The sequence below is a fragment of the Condylostylus longicornis genome, unplaced genomic scaffold, assembly GCF_029603195.1.
Source record: "Condylostylus longicornis isolate FDR11 unplaced genomic scaffold, ASM2960319v2 ptg000105l, whole genome shotgun sequence".
Taxonomy (NCBI): domain Eukaryota; kingdom Metazoa; phylum Arthropoda; class Insecta; order Diptera; family Dolichopodidae; genus Condylostylus; species Condylostylus longicornis.
Genome location: NW_026578073.1, coordinates 378,562 through 404,731, shown reverse-complemented (window position 1 = coordinate 404,731; position 26,170 = coordinate 378,562). Strand labels below are relative to the sequence as shown.

The 26,170-nt window shown below is 30.3% G+C and overlaps 1 protein-coding gene across 1 annotated transcript in view; it reads left to right on the top strand.

The window, feature by feature from the left end:
• LOC129614170 (mediator of RNA polymerase II transcription subunit 25) overlaps positions 1–22,173 on the top strand; it is a 64,223-nt gene extending 42,050 nt beyond the window's left edge. The window contains exons 4-5 of the mRNA XM_055528588.1: positions 20,505–21,313; positions 21,368–22,173. Coding sequence (XP_055384563.1) covers positions 20,505–21,313; positions 21,368–22,075 — 1,517 coding nt within the window. The 3' untranslated portion in view covers positions 22,076–22,173. The remainder of the gene's footprint in view (positions 1–20,504; positions 21,314–21,367) is intronic.
• The last annotated feature ends 3,997 nt before the right edge of the window (positions 22,174–26,170 follow it).

Genomic DNA, 26,170 nt, shown 5'->3' with positions numbered 1-26,170 from the left:
ACTATTTTTCGGTAGAACTCCCAATATTAGTCCCGCCGAATTCGAAAGAGTTCGTCTCAATAATATTGACAAAATTAAAGAAAAACAGAATAAAGACATTACATTCCATAATAAGAACCGACAGGCGGTAAAAACATATACACCCGGACAAATAATCTTCGTAAAGCAAAATAAACGAGTAGGCTCCAAACTATCCGCTAGGTACAACAAAGAAGTTGTCAAAGAAAATAAAAATACAATTGTAATCACGGAATCAGGAAAAAGAATTCATAAAAGCAATATTCGAAATTAGGGTCATTTTCACTAAAACAAATCTTTATTACAGGTTACTCTTTTACGCAACCAACGGGGAAATCCAAATACTGGATTTCACAAATTCTATAGTAGTTTCTATCATCACTGGACAAGTAAAAATACAGACAGGAACTTACAAAATAATACACGTCATAGACTTGAACGATTATGAAAAAGTATTGAACGAAATAAAACTTACTTATGATACAAATGTTGACAAGCGACACTATCTGGACCCTTACATTACTTACGAACTCGACCAAATTAATAATTATATAGAAAATCTTAAACCACGACGAAATAGGAGATCCCTAGATTTTCTAGGCAGTGCCTGGAAATGGATCGCTGGGAGTCCAGATCACGAGGACTGGATTACCATTAAACAAACAACTAATAACATGCTAGAGAACAACAATAGACAAGTAATCATAAATAACATAATAACTGAAAGATTAAACAACCTGACCTTAATAAACAATAACATCCGAGAAATGCTAAACCAAAGTACGAATATTAACAACGAAATCGTTTCCAGTATTGCATATAAACTTAAAATCCTGAAGGAAGACCTTCGTAATATAAATTATGCCATACATTGGGCGAAATTGGGACTAATTAATTCTTTAATTTTATCCAGAAGCGAAATTAACAATATAATTAAAACATTAAATCAGGAAGAGTTACCATATGCTACTGTAGAAGAAGCTTTAAACTTTTCCGAAATCAAAATAATTACCAACAGCTCAACTATCCTTTATATTATAAATATCCCAATAACTGAACGGGATAATTATGACAAAATTTTATTAAAACCCATAAAAAGGGGAAATGTATCAATAGATCTCCAATATAAAAATGTAATAAAGAATAAAAATAACATTTTTGCTTTGAAAAAGAACTGTAAAAATAATGGAAATAAATTTTTTATTTGTAACGAAGAAAATATTATAAACTTAATAAATGATAAATGTATAACAAATATTTTAAAAAGCTTATTAGCAGATTGCAACTTCAGTAACAACCAGCATATTAAAACAATAGATGAAATCTCACCTGGGATCATCTTATTAAATAACTTTGAAGGAAATATTTTTATAAATTCTAATCCTCAGATAATAAATGGAACTTTTCTATTAAAATTCCATAATACGGAAATAGCAATAAAGGACAAATCATTCACTTCACGTGAAACCTCCAATTTTCATGTCCTTCCAGCAATTTTTCACCCTCTTCCCAAAGAAAAACAATTAACTAAGGTCCTATCCTTAGAACTGCTAGATGCAATTCACATAAATAATACAAAATCCTTGCAAAAGATTAAGGTAGAATCCTATACTAACCGAATAACAATTATGGCAGTTATTCCAGTCATATGCATACTTTTAATAATTTTATTACTAAAAACTTACTTTTCAAAAACATCTAAAATCATTATTCAACAACCAATATCAAGGCAAGAGGAGCAAAAACCTAACGTGCAAAATCTTGAATCTTCACGCACACCAAAATCTACCAAAATTTTTGACATACCCTTTTTTTAAACGATTGAGGACCATCATTTTTAAGCGGGGAAGAGTTAACGTGAAACATTCAAACTTATAAAAGCTCACGTTACACGGCGGCATTATCAATCATGAGAAACATCAAATATAAAAATATTCTAAAATATTTTCTCACAGTTATGTTCCCACAAGTTGCAATAAGCAAATTTGCTTATTTCGCATATTTATATTATAAATATTACCATTTAACAACAGAACATTGTTAATCGTTATTATAATTTATAACTGTAAAGTTCATAATTTGTGAACGTAATTATAATTGTGCATTTGTATTAAAATAAAAATAAAAAGTGTTAAAAGAAAAATTTGTTTTTTTTAATAATAACAAGAACATTTTCTTTAACTCATATGTACATATGAATGTATTAGAATCGAAAATTTTGAAATTTTGCTGTTGGAAAAATTAGAAATAAAATTATTAACACAAACACACGTTATTATGAATGTATACCTAGTTTTTTTAAAACTGCGGGTGAACATATAGAAATAAATTTCTCAAATAAAGAAAAGGTTTAGGTTAAAATAAAATAATAATTGTATTCAAATATATATATGTACATATGAATGTAATTTTTCAAATAAAGAAAAGGTTTAGGCAAAAACAAAATAATAATTTTATTCAAATATATGTATGTACATATAAATGTATTAAAATTTAGCATTTTACAGTTTTCCGTTTGGAACAATAAAAATAAAATTCTAACTACATACGTACATACATATATTCTGTATGTACATATATTTTTTTAAAGCTTGCTGACGAAACGTAATGTTAAAAACAATAACAAATGAAATATTAATATTCAGATGTCACAAAACATCTGATGTCTGATAAAAGCTGACATTTATTTACGTTAAGATTAATTCGTTTATCCGAAACAAAAATATGTGAGATCATTATATTTTCAAATATTATTTATTTCTCGGTTTGTGTTTCTAATAATAAAAATAACGTAAAACGTATCATTTATTTCTTGGTTTGTGTTTCTAATTATAAAAAGTATAAAAGAAAAACGTGCTTTTGTTATACAAAAATTTTTTCAGAAAATCTTAAAATAGAGCTATTTCGGGGCTAAAAAGTTCCAATGTCAGATTTTTCTGGGACCCTAGAGGCAAAACTTTATCTAATGCCTTTTGTCCCATGTCTCTAGCCCTTCTAGAAGTACCCGTACTTTTTACCACCTGAGAAGTAGCTATATATATATAATGTAAAATAGGATGGTTTTTGAAGAGTTATACGAAATATGAATAAAATATAGAATTATAAAGGAAAATTCAAGGTACTGCGTAGCCTAGTGGTTAGCGTGGTAGTCTCATAGTCAGAAGGTTATTGGATCAATGCTTGCCTGGATGTTGTCGTGTTTTTATTTTTTTGGATTATTTCAAAAATTTTTTTTTTATTTTGTTTAAATTTTGTGTTTTATTTTTTTTTTAATATATAACAGATAAATGTTATTATAAAAGTTTAAAGAAAATTTCCAAAAAAATATTCTTATAATAGTTTGGAAAAATTCGCAAAAATTTTAAGTACATAAATATGTATGTATGAATGTATATTTTTTTTTTAAGCTTCCTGAGTAATTTTTTTAAGCTTTCTATATGAATTTAATAATATTCAAAACTGTAGAATATATAGAAATAAATTTTAAACGCATAATTATTAAATCATGGGAGTAAACATACAAAAATTAATTTTTCAAATAAAGAAAAGGTTTAGTCAAAAACAAAATAATAATTTATGTATATAAAAATATATGTATGTATGAATATATGAATATATGTATGTATGTATATATGAATGGATTAGAATTGAAGATTTTAAAATTTTTCGTTCCAACATATGAACATATGTACATATGAATGTATTAGAATCGAAAATTAAAAAAGAAACAAAAACAAAATAATAATTTAAGTATGTATAAATATATGTATGTATGTATATATGAATACATGTGTGTATGTATATATGAATGGATTAGAATTGAAGATTTTAAAATTTTTCGTTCCAACATATGAACATATGTACATATGAATGTATTAGAATCGAAAATTTTGAAATTTTGCTGTTGGAAAAATTAGAAATAAAATTATTAACACAAACACACGTTATTATGAATGTATACCTAGTTTTTTTAAAACTGCGGGTGAACATATAGAAATAAATTTCTCAAATAAAGAAAAGTTTTAGGTTAAAATAAAATAATAATTGTATTCAAATATATATATGTACATATGAATGTAATTTATCAAATAAAGAAAAGGTTTAGGCAAAAACAAAATAATAATTTTATTCAAATATATGTATGTACATATAAATGTATTAAAATTTAGCATTTTACAGTTTTCCGTTTGGAACAATAAAAATAAAATTCTAACTACATACGTACATACATATATTCTGTATGTACATATATTTTTTTAAAGCTTGCTGACGAAACGTAATGTTAAAAACAATAACAAATGAAATATTAATATTCAGATGTCACAAAACATCTGATGTCTGATAAAAGCTGACATTTATTTACGTTAAGATTAATTCGTTTATCCGAAACAAAAATATGTGAGATCATTATATTTTCAAATATTATTTATTTCTCGGTTTGTGTTTCTAATAATAAAAATAACGTAAAACGTATCATTTATTTCTTGGTTTGTGTTTCTAATTATAAAAAGTATAAAAGAAAAACGTGCTTTTCTTATACAAAAATTTTTTCAGAAAATCTTAAAATAGAGCTATTTCGGGGCTAAAAAGTTCCAATGTCAGATTTTTCTGGGACCCTAGAGGCAAAACTCTATCTAATGCCCTTTGTCCCATGTCTCTAGCCCTTCTAGAAGTACCCGTACTTTTTACCACCTGAGAAGTAGCTATATATATATAATGTAAAATAGGATGGTTTTTGAAGAGTTATACGAAATATGAATAAAATATAGAATTATAAAGGAAAATTCAAGGTACTGCGTAGCCTAGTGGTTAGCGTGGTAGTCTCATAGTCAGAAGGTTATTGGATCAATGCTTGCCTGGATGTTGTCGTGTTTTTATTTTTTTGGATTATTTCAAAAATTTTTTTTTTATTTTGTTTAAATTTTTTGTTTTATTTTTTTTTTAATATATAACAGATAAATGTTATTATAAAAGTTTAAAGAAAATTTCCAAAAAAATATTCTTATAATAGTTTGGAAAAATTCGCAAAAATTTTAAGTACATAAATATGTATGTATGAATGTATATTTTTTTTTAAAGCTTCCTGAGTAATTTTTTTAAGCTTTCTATATGAATTTAATAATATTCAAAACTGTAGAATATATAGCAATAAATTTTAAACGCATAATTATTAAATCATGGGAGTAAACATACAAAAATTAATTTTTCAAATAAAGAAAAGGTTTAGTCAAAAACAAAATAATAATTTATGTATATAAAAATATATGTATGTATGAATATATGAATATATGTGTGTATGTATATATGAATGGATTAGAATTGAAGATTTTAAAATTTTTCGTTCCAACATATGAACATATGTACATATGAATGTATTAGAATCGAAAATTAAAAAAGAAACAAAAACAAAATAATAATTTAAGTATGTAAAAATATATGTATGTATGTATGTATATATGAATACATGTGTGTATGTATATATGAATGGATTAGAATTGAAGATTTTAAAATTTTTCGTTCCAACATATGAACATATGTACATATGAATGTATTAGAATCGAAAATTTTGAAATTTTGCTGTTGGAAAAATTAGAAATAAAATTATTAACACAAACACACGTTATTATGAATGTATACCTAGTTTTTTTAAAACTGCGGGTGAACATATAGAAATAAATTTCTCAAATAAAGAAAAGGTTTAGGTTAAAATAAAATAATAATTGTATTCAAATATATATATGTACATATGAATGTAATTTTTCAAATAAAGAAAAGGTTTAGGCAAAAACAAAATAATAATTTTATTCAAATATATGTATGTACATATAAATGTATTAAAATTTAGCATTTTACAGTTTTCCGTTTGGAACAATAAAAATAAAATTCTAACTACATACGTACATACATATATTCTGTATGTACATATATTTTTTTAAAGCTTGCTGACGAAACGTAATGTTAAAAACAATAACAAATGAAATATTAATATTCAGATGTCACAAAACATCTGATGTCTGATAAAAGCTGACATTTATTTACGTTAAGATTAATTCGTTTATCCGAAACAAAAATATGTGAGATCATTATATTTTCAAATATTATTTATTTCTCGGTTTGTGTTTCTAATAATAAAAATAACGTAAAACGTATCATTTATTTCTTGGTTTGTGTTTCTAATTATAAAAAGTATAAAAGAAAAACGTGCTTTTGTTATACAAAAATTTTTTCAGAAAATCTTAAAATAGAGCTATTTCGGGGCTAAAAAGTTCCAATGTCAGATTTTTCTGGGACCCTAGAGGCAAAACTCTATCTAATGCCCTTTGTCCCATGTCTCTAGCCCTTCTAGAAGTACCCGTACTTTTTACCACCTGAGAAGTAGCTATATATATATAATGTAAAATAGGATGGTTTTTGAAGAGTTATACGAAATATGAATAAAATATAGAATTATAAAGGAAAATTCAAGGTACTGCGTAGCCTAGTGGTTAGCGTGGTAGTCTCATAGTCAGAAGGTTATTGGATCAATGCTTGCCTGGATGTTGTCGTGTTTTTATTTTTTTGGATTATTTCAAAAATTTTTTTTTTATTTTGTTTAAATTTTGTGTTTTATTTTTTTATACCCTGCACTTCGTGAAGGGTATATTAACTTTGGTATGGAGTTTGTAACTACTTGAAGAAGTCATCTGCGGTATGGACATATATATATATTCTTGCTCAGCGTAAAATTCTGCGTCGATTTAGACATGTCCGTCTGTCCGTCCGTCCGTCCGTCCGTCCGTCCGTCCGTCCGTCCGTCCGTCCGTCCGTCCGTCCGTCCGATCGCACGATAACTCAAAAACGAATAATGCAATCGACACCAAACTTTCACAAGTTGCTTCTTTTGTGCCAAGGACGAACCCTATTGTTATTGGACTAATTCGGACAACGGGTTCGGGTAGCTGCCATACAACTCAAAGAGTTTATTTTAAATATTTCAAAAACTAAAAAAGCTATAAATATAAAATTTTGTATACATGTGTCCAATTGTATTCTACACATGCTCTAGAAATTATAATGGGATAGCTGCACCGGTTCGGGTGGCTGCCATACAACTCCAACAGCAAATTTTTTATATTCGGCAAAATAATAAAGTCAGATTCATGAAACTTGGCAGTCATGTGTCCAATTATAGGTCAAATATACTTCTGAAGTTTTAGAGGAATTGCTTTACAGGTTCGGGTACCTGCCATACAACTCCAGAAGCTTATTTTAAATATTTGGGAAAATAATAAAGTCAGATTCATGAAACTTGGCAGTTGGATGTCCGATTATAGATCAGATATATTTGTGAAGTTTTAGAGGAATTGCTTGACAGGTTCGGGTACCTGCCATACAACTCCAGAAGCTAATTTTAAATATTTGGAAAAATAATAAAGTCAGATTCATGAAACTTGGCAGTTTTGTGTCGAGTTATAGGTCAGATATATTTCTGAAGTTTTAGTGGAATTGCTTGACAAGTTCGAGTAGCTCCCATACAAGTCTAAAATCTTATTTTAAAAATTTGGAAAAATAATAAAGTTAGATTCATGAAACTTGGCAGTTGGATGTCCGATTATAGATCAGATATATTTGTCAAGTTTTAGAGGAATTGCTTGACAGGTTCCGGTACCTGCCATACAACTCCAGAAGCTAATTTTAAATATTTGGAAAAATAATAAAGTCAGATTCATGAAACTTGGCAGTTTTGTGTCGAGTTATAGGTCAGAAATATTTCTGAAGTTTTAGTGGAATTGCTTGACAGGTTCGAGTAGCTTCCATACAAGTCTAAAAGCTTATTTTAAAAATTTGGAAAAATAATAAAGTCAGATTCATGAAACTTGGCAGTTGTGTGTCCGATTATAGATCAGATATATTTAAGAAGTTTTGATGGAATTGTTTGACAGGTTCAGGTACTTGCCATACAACTCCAAAAGCTAATTTTAAATATTTGGAAAAATTATAAAGTCAGATTCATGAAACTTGGCAGTCGGATGTCCAATTATAGGTCAGACATATCTGTGAAGTTTCTATAGAATGACTTCAGAAGGTTCGAGTAATTGCTACACAATAACGAAAGGTGCAGGGTATAATTCAATCGGTTTATACCGACTGAAACGTTTTTACTTGTTTTTAATATATAACAGATAAATGTTATTATAAAAGTTTAAAGAAAATTTCCAAAAAAATATTCTTATAATAGTTTGGAAAAATTCGCAAAAATTTTAAGTACATAAATATGTATGTATGAATGTATATTTTTTTTTAAAGCTTCCTGAGTAATTTTTTTAAGCTTTCTATATGAATTTAATAATATTCAAAACTGTAGAATATATAGAAATAAATTTTAAACGCATAATTATTAAATCATGGGAGTAAACATACAAAAATTAATTTTTCAAATAAAGAAAAGGTTTAATCAAAAACAAAATAATAATTTATGTATATAAAAATATATGTATGTATGAATATATGAATATATGTGTGTATGTATATATGAATGGATTAGAATTGAAGATTTTAAAATTTTTCGTTCCAACATATGAACATATGTACATATGAATGTATTAGAATCGAAAATTAAAAAAGAAACAAAAACAAAATAATAATTTAAGTATGTAAAAATATATGTATGTATGTATATATGAATACATGTGTGTATGTATATATGAATGGATTAGAATTGAAGATTTTAAAATTTTTCGTTCCAACATATGAACATATGTACATATGAATGCATTAGAATCGAAAATTTTGAAATTTTGCTGTTGGAAAAATTAGAAATAAAATTATTAACACAAACACACGTTATTATGAATGTATACCTAGTTTTTTTAAAACTGCGGGTGAACATATAGAAATAAATTTCTCAAATAAAGAAAAGGTTTAGGTTAAAATAAAATAATAATTGTATTCAAATATATATATGTACATATGAATGTAATTTTTCAAATAAAGAAAAGGTTTAGGCAAAAACAAAATAATAATTTTATTCAAATATATGTATGTACATATAAATGTATTAAAATTTAGCATTTTACAGTTTTCCGTTTGGAACAATAAAAATAAAATTCTAACTACATACGTACATACATATATTCTGTATGTACATATATTTTTTTAAAGCTTGCTGACGAAACGTAATGTTAAAAACAATAACAAATGAAATATTAATATTCAGATGTCACAAAACATCTGATGTCTGATAAAAGCTGACATTTATTTACGTTAAGATTAATTCGTTTATCCGAAACAAAAATATGTGAGATCATTGTATTTTCAAATATTATTTATTTTTCGGTTTGTGTTTCTAATAATAAAAATAACGTAAAACGTATCATTTATTTCTTGGTTTGTGTTTCTAATTATAAAAAGTATAAAAGAAAAACGTGCTTTTGTTATACAAAAATTTTTTCAGAAAATCTTAAAATAGAGCTATTTCGGGGCTAAAAAGTTCCAATGTCAGATTTTTCTGGGACCCTAGAGGCAAAACTCTACCTAATGCCTTTTGTCCCATGTCTCTAGCCCTTCTAGAAGTACCCGTACTTTTTACCACCTGAGATGTAGCTATATATATATAATAATGTAAAATAGGATGGTTTTTGAAGAGTTATACGAAATATGAATAAAATATAGAATTATAAAGGAAAATTCAAGGTACTGCGTAGCCTAATGGGTAGCGTGGTAATCTGATAGCCAGAAGGTTATTGGATCAATGCTTGCCTGGATGGTGTCATATTTTTCTTTTTTTGGATTATTTTAAAAATTTTTTTTTATTTTGTTTAAATTTTTTGTTTTATTTTTTTTTTAATATATAACAGATAAATATTATTATAAAAATTTAAAGAAAATTTCCAAAAAAAAAATTGTTACAATAGTTAAGTACATAAATATGTATGTATATATTTTTTTAAAGCTTCCTAACTAATTTTTTTAAGCTTTCTATATGAATTGAATAATATTCAAATTTGTGGTTTGGCATATAGAAACACATAATTATTAAATCATGGGGGAAACATAAGAAATAAATTTTTCAAATAAAGAAAAGGTTTAGGCATAAATAAAATAATATTTTTATTCAAATATATGTATGAACATTAATGTATTAGAATTGAACATTTTAAAATTTTTTGTTCAAAAAATTTGAAATAAAATTTTAAGCAAAAACGTATATAATTATGAATGTATACCTATTTTTTTAAAACTGCGGGTGAACATATAGAAATAAGTTTCTCAAATAAAGAAAAGGTTTAGATTAAAATAAAATAATAATTGTATTCAAATATATGTATGTACATATGAATGTAGTTTTTCAAATAAAGAAAAGGTTTAGGCAAAAACAAAATAATAATTTTATTCAAATATATGTATGTACATATGAATGTATTAAAATTTAGCATTTTACAGTTTTTCGTTTGTAACAATAATAATAAAATTCTAACTACATACGTACATATATTCTGTATGTATATTTTTTTAAAGCTTGCTGACGAAACGTAATGTTCAAAACAACAACAAATGAAATATTGATATTCAGATGCCACAAAACATCTGATGTCTGATAAAAGCTGAAATTTATTTACGTTAAGATTAATTCGATTATGCGAACCAAAAATATGTGAGATCATTATATTTTCAAATATTATTTATTTCCCGGTTTGTGTTTCTAATATGTTAATAACGTAAAACGTAAAACGTATCATTTATTTCTTGGTTTGTGCTTCTAATTATAAAAAGTATAAAAGAAAAACGTGCTTTTGTTATACAAAAATTTTTTCAGAAAATCTTAAAATAGAGCTATTTCGGGGCTAAAAAGTTCCAATGTCAGATTTTTCTGGGACCCTAGAGGCAAAACTCTACCTAATGCCTTTTGTCCCATGTCTCTAGCCCTTCTAGAAGTACCCGTACTTTTTACCACCTGAGAAGTAGCTATATATGTATATATAATATATAAAGTTTTTTATCCTCCGTAGAAACCAAATTTATCTCTACGTTACTTACATAGATCTTTACTAGAAACTTATTTCCGTAGAACAAAATTTTTACCTATCTCCCCCCCTCTAGAAGTTATACCCCTCCGAAACCCTAAAATTGGCCTTTTTTAACTATTTGTTGCAATAAAACTATAAGCATTTTTGAAATTTTGCAAACGCAGAAAGGCAGTGGCTGGCTTCCCCTAGCGCGGTATACTACAGTTAAACTTTATAAAAACAAAACGGCCGATTAAATTTACCGTTATCTAAAGTCTTTTTTTTTTTTCAAATTTTTGATTTGGTTTTTCTTCTAGACCTCAGCCTAAAGAAGCCCAAAATTTTAGAGGCTTTTAGACATTAAAAAATAGTTCATTTCGTTAGAAGAAAATTTTTTTCCATCTCCACCCCCTCTCAAGTTATCGCCTCTTGAAATTTGTAAAATTTGAATTTTTGACACCTCATATTTCCGAAACCGCAAGCTTTTTCAAATTTCTATAAACACAAAAAGCTAACGGTAAATTCCATGACATTAAAAAATATAATTATTTTTCTTAACTCATACAATTAACCCTTAAAATCGAGCATTATCTTAACCCCACTTTATATTAATTTTTGCTTTATTTCAAAAACTGCATAAATCGTTCATCCTAAATATATGCAATCCTAGAAATAGTTTTGTATATGAATGAAAATAATTTTAATAGTGTGATAGGTATACATAGACTGTATTTAAAAGCAGAATTTTCACTTGTTGAAGGGCAAAGTGCTACAATACAAACCATTGGTTTGGCTCAACCTTATTATAATATGTTCTCACATCATTAAAAACATAACATTTTTATGCTGCATTTTGGGAAAAAAACTTGATAACTAGCACTTTATTGTTGACAATATATGCTAGTTTATTTTATCGGTTATTTTTGGCAACATTTATATGACAAGGTATAAGAAAAGCGTGCTCGATTTTTTCAATACCCGATTTACTTTTATTTTAGGTCTCCACTACGTATGAAACGCATTTAGGAAAAGTGTACAATGTCAAGAGCTTTTACAAAACTTTTTGGAATTTGATGCTTTGTGAAATTTACGTTGTAAGCGCATTATTGAAGTCACGGAATATGCTATAACATGTTTTGAGTATTATTAAGAATAAATTATACATAATTTATTTTCGCTACTGCTGTGTAACAGGCTTATTAAACTTATAAGAAAATAATAATAGCACGAAAAATAAAAAAGTTCTGCAACAAATCTATGTACAATAATTTTTCAACTCTGCAATAAAAAGCAAAATATAAAATACAGTTTTTACTGCTAACATTTTCAAAGATTTGAAATAAAAAGTAAAAATGTTGGCAACATTTTCTTTAATAATTCCGATATCTTAAATGGAAATTTTGCAACTTCAGTGCCAAGGGGCTGAACTCCAGACTTTAAACTTTCGTCTCATTATTTCCAGTTACGTTATATGAGTCCACTAAAATCCGGGCAAAACCCGAGCGCGTCTGATCGAGAATGGATGGCTTTCTGGTCTGCGTCTGATGCCAGAGGGACGATGGTGGAAGAAACCTTGGCTTGGTTAATAGCCATATAATTTATAAACAAATATGAAATGTCCAATAATAAGAATATAAATGCGGTAGGGATATCTAGCAAAGTTTCAAAAAAGGTCATGACTGTCAACGAGAGCTTGGCTGAATGTTCAAGACGTTCAGAAAAGTCGCCAGTGGAAAAGAAGTAAAGTTATTTCTTTTTTGTGAACTTGATGAACCCGTTTGGCAAGTGTTCAAGGGATGCAAGGTCTCCTCTTATGGGGGAAGTTAAAAGAAAAACCATAGAAGCTTATATACCCGTAGAAAGAAGGTCTGAAGAAGACAACAAAAGTAAAACCTCTAGGGTAATGTAAAAAGCCCGTTACATCAGTGACCAAAGGTGGATTCGTGTATAAGTGACTTGGAGAGCCTGTGTAAGGAGCTGAAAGAAGAGATCTGCAAGGTCGAGGCAGAAAATTTAAGATTATTGGGCTAATATTATTATATTAACACAAAGCAGTTTCAAGTGGCACCAAGAAAAACAAAATAGGTATGATCGTGTATGAAACAGATGAGAAAGAGTTGGTTAGAGAAACCAATTGGATTCTTAAAACTAAAAGAAACTCAGAGAAGAGAAAAGCCAAGAATTCACCAGAAATGGAAACGGCACTAATAAAAAAGTGTGGAGAAATCTCCACCAAAGAAGAATGCTCAACTTAAAAAACATAAACGGCCGCCCGTAATAGTAAGTAATGTAACTAATTACGATCAACTAAAAATCAATTTTAAAAAAGGATATAAACAATTAACTAAAACTGTTAATCAGGACAAATTGGAATGGCATACTTATGAAAATAAATTCACGGGGTCAATTAAAGTAAAGATCATAAACCTATATCCATCATGTGAGCCTCAGAATATTAAAAGTGAACGTATCACTTATAAAATTAAAAAAAATAAAAGAAAATGATGTAAATACTGTAATAAAATATCTTCAGTACATGAGAATAAAAGCTGAACCTTTCAGAAATAATGTGTACATCCCGCAATGTAAGAGATGTCAGAGGTTTGGTCATACACAAAGAATTTGCCGAAGAGGAGCTAAGTGTGTTAAATGTGCTGGTAATCATACGACGGCAAAATGTAATAAGAAAGATTATTTTCAGGTGAAGTGCACAAACTGTAACAAGGCACACCCTGCTAGTTACCGAGGCCGTTTTGTGGCTAGCGAATTACAAAAAAAATAATGAAATGAAATCGGGCTAAACGGGTCCTGGGTAATCATGGACCCGAAAAACGATTAATATTTTTACAACAAATTAGATAAAAAATGTTGTTACATACTCATTGGCAATGGCAGAAAATTATATAGAAAATTATATACATGAATAATAAAGAAATTGACAAAAATACAATGCAAAAGCCTAAAGAAATTGACGGTAACATGATGCAAATGATGCAAGACGTGCTACAAAGAGATGACGAAATCTCAATAAGACTAACTACTAAGGAGAATAGATACAATAATGTGTATCTAGCAACCCCAAAGCGATTTCTGAAAAATGTCAGTAAATAAAATACGAATTGGAATGTGGAACGCAAGTGTTTCTTAGAGCTAAATATATCGATGCATCTCTGTTGTCAGAAACCCACTTGAGGAAGTACTTGGATGTACTGAGTTATAGATGCTAAATTCACCCTGGTAACCATCCAAGAGGAGGTAGTGCTATTTTAATTAGGAAAACCATAAAATATGATGAGGAATCCAAAAAAGAGACTAAGGAGCTTCAACTCGTTGTGGTTAAAATTGAGTCCACTAAGCAGGACTTCAATGTCGGCTCAGTATATTGTCGACCGGGATGTAAAATAAAGAAGAATATTTTTAAGCATCTACTATGCGCGAGATGAAACTGAGTCTTACTGGGAGGTGCCTATAATATAGAAGTGACTAAAATAGAAGCAGATAACTAAGAAAAGCCATTCGGGAGTTGGCATGTTCCTATCATTCTACTGGCAGTCAGACTTCTAAGTAAGGAGATTGGCTGAGTAGGTCAATCTACTGATGCTAACAAAACACCAGATCTTATTGACTTTTTTATATCTTAAGGAATTTCAGCAAATTTATTGAAGTTGGAAGATGATTTTAATTTTAATTCCCATCTGTAATATTAACCCTCAGTGAGAAAATAGCTTATAATCGGAGCGTACCCATTTTAGTCAACAAAATCACAGATTGGGTAGACTTCAAACATGATGTTATTAAACATATAAATCTTGGGTTATATGTTTAATAACATCATGCATCAATAAATGAAGGGTTTTATCAAATTGATACAGAAAGCCACCTGGAAAAATGTAATATTCTCTATCAAGAAAACGTAAATGTCAAGAATCGCGTCACTCAGACGATAGAATGATTGTGAATAGAATTTTTCAAATACTCAAAAGAAAAGGGCTTATCGGCAATTAAAGAAACGAATTATTCGTTGTGGAAAGCAACGAAAACTATCAAGAAACCGATAAAGCTAATTCCCAACAGAAAAAAGGTGGTGGATCATGGTCAAAAAGCAACAGGGATAAAGCTGAACTATTTGCTGATCACTTGGAGGGAATTTTTCAATCAAATGAGCTCAATTCTAGTATTTCTTTTGTAGAAGACTTTGATATAGATGAAAGCACTATGGCTTTCTTTAATGAAAAGGTAATTTGCCAAGCGATAAAAACGCTTAAACCGAATAAGGCCCCAGGTTTTGATCTCATCACTGCTGATGATCTCATTAAGAGAGTTGCCGAGAAGGGCTACGACACTTTTGAAAAAATTGATAAATGCAACAGTTGAGCTCAAGTTTTTCCTAGTGCTTGGAAAGTATCGGAGGGTATTATGATAGAAAAACCGGGAAAACCCTTCAATGAGCCAAAAGTCATATAGACCGATTTCTCTACTACCAATGATATCAAAACTTTTATTAACAAGGCTGATGCCTTCTTACAATTAATACAAAAAATGATATGGCTTCTAAACCATATCATTTTTTGTATTAAATCACCCAACAATATTGATCAAGTACACAGAATAACAAATATTGTGCAAAAGGCGTTAGAAGAAAGTTAATATGTTCGACAATATTTCTGGACGTGGTTCAGGCGTTTGATAAAGTTTGGCTTTATTATTTAAACCTAACAAGTTGATAGGGCAGGTGTGCCTCAAGGCAATATTCTGGGTCCTATATTATACGTGCTTAATACAAGCGATTTGACAGATTTATGAGGTGTAACTTTAGCTACATTTGTCGACGATACAATAATATTTGCAGTCGGATCAAGTGTTGAAGAATCGATAAAAAAAGTACGGGAAGCAAGGAACAATATAAGTAAATTGACAAATACACGGAAAATATGGCTAAATGGAAGTAAATCTGTACATGTGAAAGATGTGTATCAATCCAAAACACAGCGAAATACCTAGGTAAGACTTTTGAAGTAAAGCTCAGTTGAAAATAACATGTAAAGAAGAAAAGAATAGAATTAGAAAAAAAGATATAGAGAAATCTACTGGCTCCTAGGTCGCGAGTTTAGATGGTCAACAAATAATAAGGTGTTGATATATAACCAAATGATAAAGCTTATATGGACGTATGGCTTGCAGTTATGGGGTTGTGCCAAGCAAACACACATCAAACAAATACAAACTTTCCAGAATAAGGTCCTTCGTAATATGGTGGGTGCTCCCTGGTATGTACGCAATAGTGATATTCATAGGGATCTGAGTGTCCCCCAAGCAATTGAGGAAATAAGGAACTGAGCCATGAAAAACAGAGCGCGTTTGGAATAGCATGTAGATGTCGACGCCTCTTGACTTATAGAGAAGAGGGTTTGGACAATAAACTGAAGCGAACAAAACCTCTCGAATTGACCTAAAGTGCTCTTACAGCTCTTTCGTGCCTTCCTTCACGAAATATAGACACAAAAACACTATAAAACTAGTTTTAGGAGTTTATGACCATCTAGGTGCGTTTTAAGTTGGACTAAGTCTCCCACTATTGATATGTTTGATGACAGGTTGGGTTCGCCTATCTTTGTCTATCGATAAATTTTAACACCTGTATTAAAAAAAAACTTTAATCCAGTTGAAATTAAACGAACGTTTTGTTTGTAAAAATGTTTTAAGGTACAACACACAAAGTTTTATCATTTATTTTTCAATAATTTGCAACAGCACTTTCTTAATAATAGCAACGAAATATTAAATCAGACTAACCAAATAGAGAATGATTTATTCAGCCTTGTTTCACTAAACGCGGCATATAAAATGGCAAGTTATTCTTCAAAAATTTTGCAGTTTTTTTTGCAGTTTTCAAAACTTGATCTAGAACTCCTCTTTGATAGCTGCAAACTTTTAAAAATAAACCTGATTAAGTTTTTATTCTTGTTCTTACAATATTTTGATTTTTGTTTTGCTTTATTGTATTGGTTATTGTTATTTTTGCGTTTTTTATTGAATAATAAATTAAAGTCATTTAATAAATATTTTTAAAACCTATTTTTATTTCCTAAAATGAGCTGTTTGTGGCATATTATAGCGGCCTAACCTTATTTATTATTAACTATAATATTATTTTATAACAAAAGTTTTAATTATATTATGAATTTTACTAATACAACATCATAGTTGCGGAATCAATAAGAATGTGTCTATTACACTACTAATTTATCTTAATGGAAATTTCTTCATGCAACTGCAGAACAGATGGATGACGTAATCAAAGGAACGAGTTAAAGGCAGAAAAATTATTCATTAAAAAAATTTTTCTCCTCGAACTGGACTCGAACCAGTGACCTACCGCTTTCTAGGCGGACGCTCTACCAACTGAGCTACAGAGGCATGAAGAAATTGCCGACGAAATGTTCTCTATTGCTTTATACTGTAATTCACATGATTACTAAGTATTTGTTTTTTTTTATACCCTGCACTTCGTGAAGGGTATATTAACTTTGGTATGGAGTTTGTAACTACTTGAAGGAGTCATCTGCGGTATGGACATATATATATATTCTTGCTCAGCGTAAAATTCTGCGTCGATTTAGACATGTCCGTCCGTCCGTCCGTCCGTCCGTCCGTCCGTCCGATCGCACGATAACTCAAAAACCAATAATGCAATCGACACCAAACTTTCACAAGTTTTTTCTTTTGTGCCAAGGACGAACCCTATTGTTATTGGACTAAGTCGGTCAACGGGTTCGGGTAGCTGCCATACAACTCCAAGAGTTTATTTTAAATATTTCAAAAACTAATAAAGCTATAAATATAAAATTTTGTATACATGTGTCCAATTATATTCTACACATGCTCTAAAAATTATAATGGGATAGCTGCACCGGTTCGGGTGGCTGCCATACAACTCCAACAGCAAATTTTTTATATTCGGCAAAATAATAAAGTCAGATTCATGAAACTTGGCAGTCATGTGTCCAATTATAGGTCAAATATATTTCCGAAGTTTTGGAGGAATTGCTTGACAGGTTCGGGTACCTGCCATACAACTCCATAAGCTAATTTTAAATATTTGGAAAAAGAATAAAGTCAGATTCATGAAACTTGGCAGTTGTGTGTCCGATTATAGATCAGATATATTTGTGAAGTTTTAGTGGAATTGCTTGACAGGTTCGGGTACTTGCCATACAACCCCAAAAGCTTATTTTAAATATTTGGAAAAATAATAAAGTCAAATTCATGAGACTTGGCAGTCGTGTGTCCAATTATGGGTCAGACATATTTCTAAAGTTTTGGTGCGATTGCTTGACAGGTTCGAGTAGCTCCCATACAAGTCTAAAAGCTTATTCTTAATATTTGGAAAAATAATAAAGTCAGATTCATGAAACTTGGCAGTCATGTGTCCAATTATGGGTCAGACATATTTCCGAAGTTTTGGAGGATTTGCTTGACAGGTTCGGGTACCTGCCACACAACTCCATAAGCTAATTTTAAATATTTGGAAAAAGAATAAAGTCAGATTCATGAAACTTGGCAGTTGTGTGTCCGATTATAGATCAGATATATTTGTGAAGTTTTAGTTTAATTGCTTGACAGGTTCGGGTACTTGCCATACAACCCCAAAAGCTTATTTTAAATATTTTGAAAAATTATAAGGTCAGATTGATGAAACTTGGCAGTCGGATGTCCAATTTTAGGTCAGACATGTCCGTGAAGTTTCTATAGAATGATCTCACAGGTTCGAGTAATTGCTACTCAATAACGAAAGGTGCAGGGTATAATTCAATCGGTTTATACCGACTGAAACGTTTTTACTTGTTTTTTTTTGTTTATATTGATTGCTACATACAATCCATTGAAACACACAATAACAAGAACATATATATTTATAGGATAGTGCCTATTCCACTAATTATATTATGAATTTTACTAATACAACATCATAGTTGCGGAATCAATAAGAATGTGCCTATTACACTACTAATTTATCTTAATGGAAATTTCTTCATGCAACTGCAGAACAGATGGATGACGTAATCAAAGGAACGAGTTAAAGGCAGAAAAATTATTCATTAAAAAAATTTTTCTCCTCGAACTGGACTCGAACCAGTGACCTACCGCTTTCTAGGCGGACGCTCTACCAACTGAGCTACAGAGGCATGAAGAAATTGCCGACGAAATGTTCTCTATTGCTTTATACTGTAATTCACATGATTACTAAGTATTTGCTTTTTTTTTTTTTTGTTTATATTGATTGCTACATACAATCCATTGAAACACACAATAACAAGAACATATATATTTATAGGATAGTGCCTATTCCACTAATTATATTATGAATTTTACTAATACAACATCATAGTTGCGGAATCAATAAGAATGTGCCTATTACACTACTAATTTATCTTAATGGAAATTTCTTCATGCAACTGCAGAACAGATGGATGACGTAATCAAAGGAACGAGTTAAAGGCAGAAAAATTATTCATTAAAAAAATTTTTCTCCTCGAACTGGACTCGAACCAGTGACCTACCGCTTTCTAGGCGGACGCTCTACCAACTGAGCTACAGAGGCATGAAGAAATTGCCGACGAAATGTTCTCTACATTGCTTTATACTGTAATTCACATGATTACTAAGTATTTGTTTTTTTTTTTTTTTGTTTATATTGATTGCTACATACAATCCATTGAAACACACAATAACAAGAACATATATATTTATAGGATAGTGCCTATTCCACTAATTATATTATGAATTTTACTAATACAACATCATAGTTGCGGAATCAATAAGAATGTGCCTATTACACTACTAATTTATCTTAATGGAAATTTCTTCATGCAACTGCAGAACAGATGGATGACGTAATCAAAGGAACGAGTTAAAGGCAGAAAAATTATTCATTAAAAAAATTTTTCTCCTCGAACTGGACTCGAACCAGTGACCTACCGCTTTCTAGGCGGACGCTCTACCAACTGAGCTACAGAGGCATGAAGAAATTGCCGACGAAATGTTCTCTACATTGCTTTATACTGTAATTCACATGATTACTAAGTATTTGTTTTTTTTTTTTTTTTTGTTTATATTGATTGCTACATACAATCCATTGAAACACACAATAACAAGAACATATATATTTATAGGATAGTGCCTATTCCACTAATTATATTATGAATTTTACTAATACAACATCATAGTTGCGGAATCAATAAGAATGTGCCTATTACACTACTAATTTATTTTATTGGAAATTTCTTCATGCAACTGCAGAACAGATGGATGACGTAATCAAAGGAACGAGTTAAAGGCAGAAAAATTATTCATTAAAATTTCTGCCTTTAACTCGTTCCTTTGATTACGTCATCCATCTGTTCTGCAGTTGCATGAAGAAATTTCCATTAAGTTAAAAAAAAAAAAAGTTTTAATTTTATTTTATTACATACAAATTTCTCAATATCTATTTTATTTTAGGTGGTACTAACATAAGTGCAAATATGCAACAACAACAACAAACTCAAATTGTGGGAAATATTGGATCGAATTCAAATTCTGTTTTGATTTCTCAGCTTAACCAACCTCCAAATGCGCCCAATATAAATATGAATCAGCAAATGCAAAATCAAATGCTCACTCCCGTACAGCAACAAATGAGAATGCAACTATTAAATCAACAACAACCTTCAACAGCAGGTCAGCAACCAGGAATTCTTCCTATGCAGCAGCAAGCATCGAGTGCACAGCATCAACTTATGCACCAACAATCTCAGCACAACCAATCAGGATCTGCAGTTTCAAATAATGCGCCTGTTACAAGTAGTAATAGTACTAATGTTGGAAATATTTCAGCAGAGAGGGAAAAGGTTTGGAGTGGAACCCTCGAGTGGTTAGAAAAATCTAAAACAGATCAATCTAAGTCAGCTCGATCAGTGCAGTGCCAAGTTTTTGCTAATATAAAAGATGGTGAAGTTGAAGTCAAAGCTGATAATTGGCCGCCACGACTTTTGATGCAACTAATGCCAAAACATTTAGTTGGTAATGTTGGAGGGGAATATTTAAAAGATTCTAAAGTAGTAGTCTTTAAACCACAATCAAGCGAATCATTAGACGCATTATCAAAAATTATGAACAATGGATTTGCTGGTTGCGTGCATTTCAATGTCTCAACTCAAGGTCCTTCTTGTGATATTCGAATACTTATATTGTTGTACACACCCGAAAAAAAAACATATTTAGGTTTTATACCAAACGATCAAACTATGTTCGTTGATCAGCTACGTAAAGTGGGTTTTGATTCTTATTTTTTTCAAGCAATTATATTGATTACTCTTTTACAGGCCATTCAACAGAAGCAGCAACCGTGCGTAAATACTCAGCAACAGCAACCCCAACAAATGCAACAACCATCCCCATCAGCACAACAATTGCAACCTCAACAGCAACCTTTACAACCAGCACAGCAACAACAGTCGCAACATCAACAGCAACAGCATCAACAGTCACAACAACAATCACAATCGACGCAGCAATCGTCTCAGACTTCCCAAATTATTCCTACTGGTGTTATTGGTGCAAATGTTAACATGGTTGGAAATGTAGTCGGAAATTCCTTGCAGCAGTCCCAAAGTTCAAATATTTCATCGGAGACGAATACGCAACAACATTTCAATTCTTATAATCCAAATCAAGTACAACTGCAAATGCAGCAAGATCAAATTCAAAATAATTTGCAACAGATAGGTATGATGCAAAGGACCGGAATGGGTGGATTAATGCAACATCAAGGTCCTAATGCGGTTAACATACCTGTTATACAGGGAGTTAATCAGATCGGCGGTCCGCAACAACAACGGATGGTTCGCCCAATGATGTCGAATCCAGGCCTTAGAATGCTTTTGCAACAACCAGGCGCTCAGCCAGGTAATCAATTTAGGCCACAGTTACAGCAGATGGTAGGATCGAATCCGAATATGATAGGAAGCTCAGGTCCTAGTCAACTTCCTAGACCAAATAATTTCGAAGATCCAAATTTCGATTTTATGTAGTTTTAATAAATTGAGTATAACGCCAAACTTATTATATTTAAATATTCATTAATTTATTCCGATATTGATGAATAAATTGTAAGAAAATTGTTTTATTCTTTAATTTTTTTTAATGCAGGTGTTAAAAATCATCCAAAGACAAAGATGGAGGGACCGAACCTGTCATCAAACTTATCAATAGTAGGGGACTCAACCCAACCTAAAACTCACATGGACCATTAGTTTTGTTTTATCGTGTTTTTGTGTCTATATTCCGTGAAGGAAGCCACGGAAGTGCTGTCAGAGCACTTTAGGCTAATTCAAAAGGTTTCGTTCGCTTCAGTTTTTTTGTGCAAACCCTCTTTCTGTTATAAGTCGGGAGGCCCTGACATTTACATGTTGTTCCAAACGCAACCTATGTTTCTTGGCACAATTCCTTATTTTCTCACAAACTTGGGGGATACCCAGATCCCAAAGAATATCACTATTCCGCACATACCGTGGACCCACCATATTACGAAGGACCTTATTCTGGAAAGTTTGTATTTGTTTGATATGTGTTTGCTTGGCACAACCCCATAGCTGCAAATCCATACGTCCATATAAGCTTTATCATTTGGTTATATATCAACACCTTATTGTATGTTGACAATCTAAACCCGCGACCTAGGAGTCAAAAGTTTTCTCTGTTTTTATTTTCTAATTCTATTCTTTTTTTTTAATGTTATTTCTATCTGAGCTTTACATCAAAAATCATTACTAGGTATTTCGCTGTGTTTTGGATTAATACTTTAGCACCATTAAAACTCAACTGCGGAGGGTTCACTAAATTTTTGTTTGTGAAATTCTCATGTACAGCTTTATTTTCATTTAGCTTATTTTTCTATGTGTTTGTCTATTTACTTATGCTGTTTACTTATGATCTCACTGTCAATATTGCTGTATCGTCGGCAAACGTAGCCAAAGTTGCACCTTCTGAATCTGGCAAATAGCATGTATAAAGCACGTAAATTATAGGACCCAGTTGGTAAATTCTTAAACGTCAAATTTTACAAAATCTGAGTTGTCTGAGTTTACGAATACTCTACTGCGTTTTTACTTTCAGTCAAAGTTTAAATTCTTAAACGTTTAAAAAAAGTCAATTAAGCGTCAAAATTGTAGATTTTTTTTTTTACATGCAGACAGTCTGACGTAGTAATTCAGTAAATAAATTTGATGTATTGAGTGACTATCATTACGTTAAAAATAATATAAAAAATATTTTTTTTGTTAATTTTTAATATGTAAGTATAAAATTATTTTAAATCTAAAAAAAAATTTTTTTTTGTTTTGACGTTTACGGATGATCAAAATTCAAAGTCAATTACGGGTAAAAAGTTTACTACATTTCTGTCCGTAAAAGTTTTAAACGTCAGACAGTTTGCAGACTGAAAACAAAATTTTGACGTTAAAGAATTTGCGGAATTTCTACCTTGAGGCACATCCGCCCTAATTTCCCTAAGCGTGGAGTACTCGTCGTTTGGTTTGATTTGGAAAATCCCGTCAGATAAATATGATTCAAGCAACTCCAAGAATTGCAAAGCTATCAATTTACACCTGGGCCACGTCCAGAAATATTGCCGATAATATTTGCCTTTCTTCTAACGCCTTTTATATTGCATTGCTTCTAACGTCTTTAAATGCACAATATTAGTTATTCTGGGTACTTGATCAATATTGTTGCATGATTTTACACAAAAAATCATATGGTTTAGAATTATCGGCATCAGCCTTGTTAATAAAAGTTTTGATATCATTGGTAGTAGAGAAATCGGTCTATATGACTTTGCCACATTGAAGGGTTTCCCCGGTTTTTCTATCATAACAACTTCCGCTACTTTCCAAACACAAGGAAGAACCTCAGGTCAACTACTGCATTTATCAATTTTGCCAAAAATGTTGTAGCCTTTCTCGGCAATTCTCTTAATATCTCAGCTGTAATGAGACTAAAACCTGGGGTCTTATTCGGTTTAAGCGACTTTATCGCTCAGCAAATTTCTTTTTCATTAAATAAAGACAGTGCTCTCATCCATATACAAATCTTCTACTAGACAAACAGCTTACTTAATCTGTGGTTTTGTTGCTCTTACGGACGTTCTAATTTTTAGCTATTTCTCACTAAAGGCTAATATAGTTTCTCTCATAAAGTTAATATAATAAAGGAGTAGAGTGATCGGAATTCAAACTAAAATCATCTTCCAAGTTTAAAAAATTTGCCTTTTAGATATAAAAAAGTCAATAAGTTCCGGGACTTTGTTAGCATCAGTGGACCAATAAGTCGGACTGCCAGCAGAATGATAGGAACATCTCATCTCCCGAATGTCTTTCTTTAATTCTCTACCTCTAGTTGAGCCCCAATACACATGTTTGGCATTACAGTCACCCCGCAGTAAGATTCTATTTCCCCCGCGAATTAAGTGCAGCAATGGTTCGAATAGGAAAGAAAAAACAAACTATTTTTAATTCTAAGTACAGAATGTACTTTTTTACTTCAAATCTAAATTATGATTAATTACAAAATCGATAACTTTGGTTTTTATCCATTTTGGTTTTAACTGGTAAACAATTTTATTTAATTGAATGTTATAATTTTGAATTAAATGTATCTGATATTTATACAAAATTAAAAGCATTCATATCAAATTTCTATATTTAAACTAAGTATATTATTATGTTGTTGTTTGAAAGTATAGTTTCAGCATACGTAATTCCTCCCCCATTAGTTTAAAGTTATGACCAAATAAATTATTTGTTTGTTTTCTTTTGTTGGATTCATTGAAGAATTTTGTAATACAAGGTTGAAATGAAGTTTTCTTGTTGAAACTTTTGTACAAGTAAATTTAAAGAAGTACCAGAATTAGGAAGAAAATTGTATAGTTCTAATTGTCGTTATAAATAAATCTTGTTGTACCATATAATCAACATGTGTTGGAATAGATTTCATAAATTATAAATTTTCTAATTTTTTAAATTGTGTGCTATTGTGTGTAAAAGTGATATTTATTTCATTGAAAGTTATTGGATGCACGTTGATTTCGTCCCAATGGTAGTTTGGAATTGTGGAATATGTTATTCCGTTGTTTTTATTTTGCAATTATTCAAATGTATTCACTTTGTTTCTTTAAGTTATTGAGAGTTTGGTTTGCAGGTTGTAGTTTACTCACGGTTCTGGGACATTAACAGGAATAATATGGTTTGGCTCTGGTTGATATATTTTTATAGTGTCGTGTAGATCGTGTAGTTCACAATTTGCAACTTGATCTTGGTTGAATTATTCTACAATAAAAGTTTGATTAGTCTGAAAGTTCTACAATAAAACTAAAATTTCTAAATCGCAGCGTTAAACAATATGCGCAAACTTTAGCTAATTTCTTTTTGTTTACGCAGTCTACAAATTCTGAAACTTCTAAATAATAAATCGTTCGAAAATAACAGAAATGATATTGTTTTTGAAATTGTATCCCATCCCAATACTTTTCGCCAATTGTATCCCAAGTTTTCGTGAATATTTTGGCGCCTAAATTTTTCAAATTGAACTTAATGAATGTGGGTACTGGAATGAATGGCATTATTATAGGTTAAGGGAGTTTCGAAAAGAATTTCTTCGTGACTACTATTTTTTAGTTTTTCATAAATTATTCTGCATATATCTCGGTTATGGTAGAATGTAATCTTTCTACCGTAGAGTTACTACTACTTTGTTGAATAGATATGGTATGAAGTTCGATATTTTATTGTATAGAAAAATCTTTAAAAATTGTTGAAAGAAATTCGCAGGCTGAATCTGCAATTAATTTTTTAGGTATGCCGTGAAGGCTCATAAAATTTTTAATTTTTTGTATTACAGATATGCTATTTCTTGATTTTATTGTATAAGCCCCGGCGAATTTAGAGGCTATAATTGTCAGATTTTGTTGATGATTTGTAGAATACACGTCGGTATGGACTATATCCAAAGGTTTATTGGGAATTTCTGGAATAGTGCGTTTGAGTACAGAAGGATTCCTATCGTATTTTAAATATAAAATTAAACTAATATACTTAGTGATTTTATTTTTCACTATTTTATTTTGTATA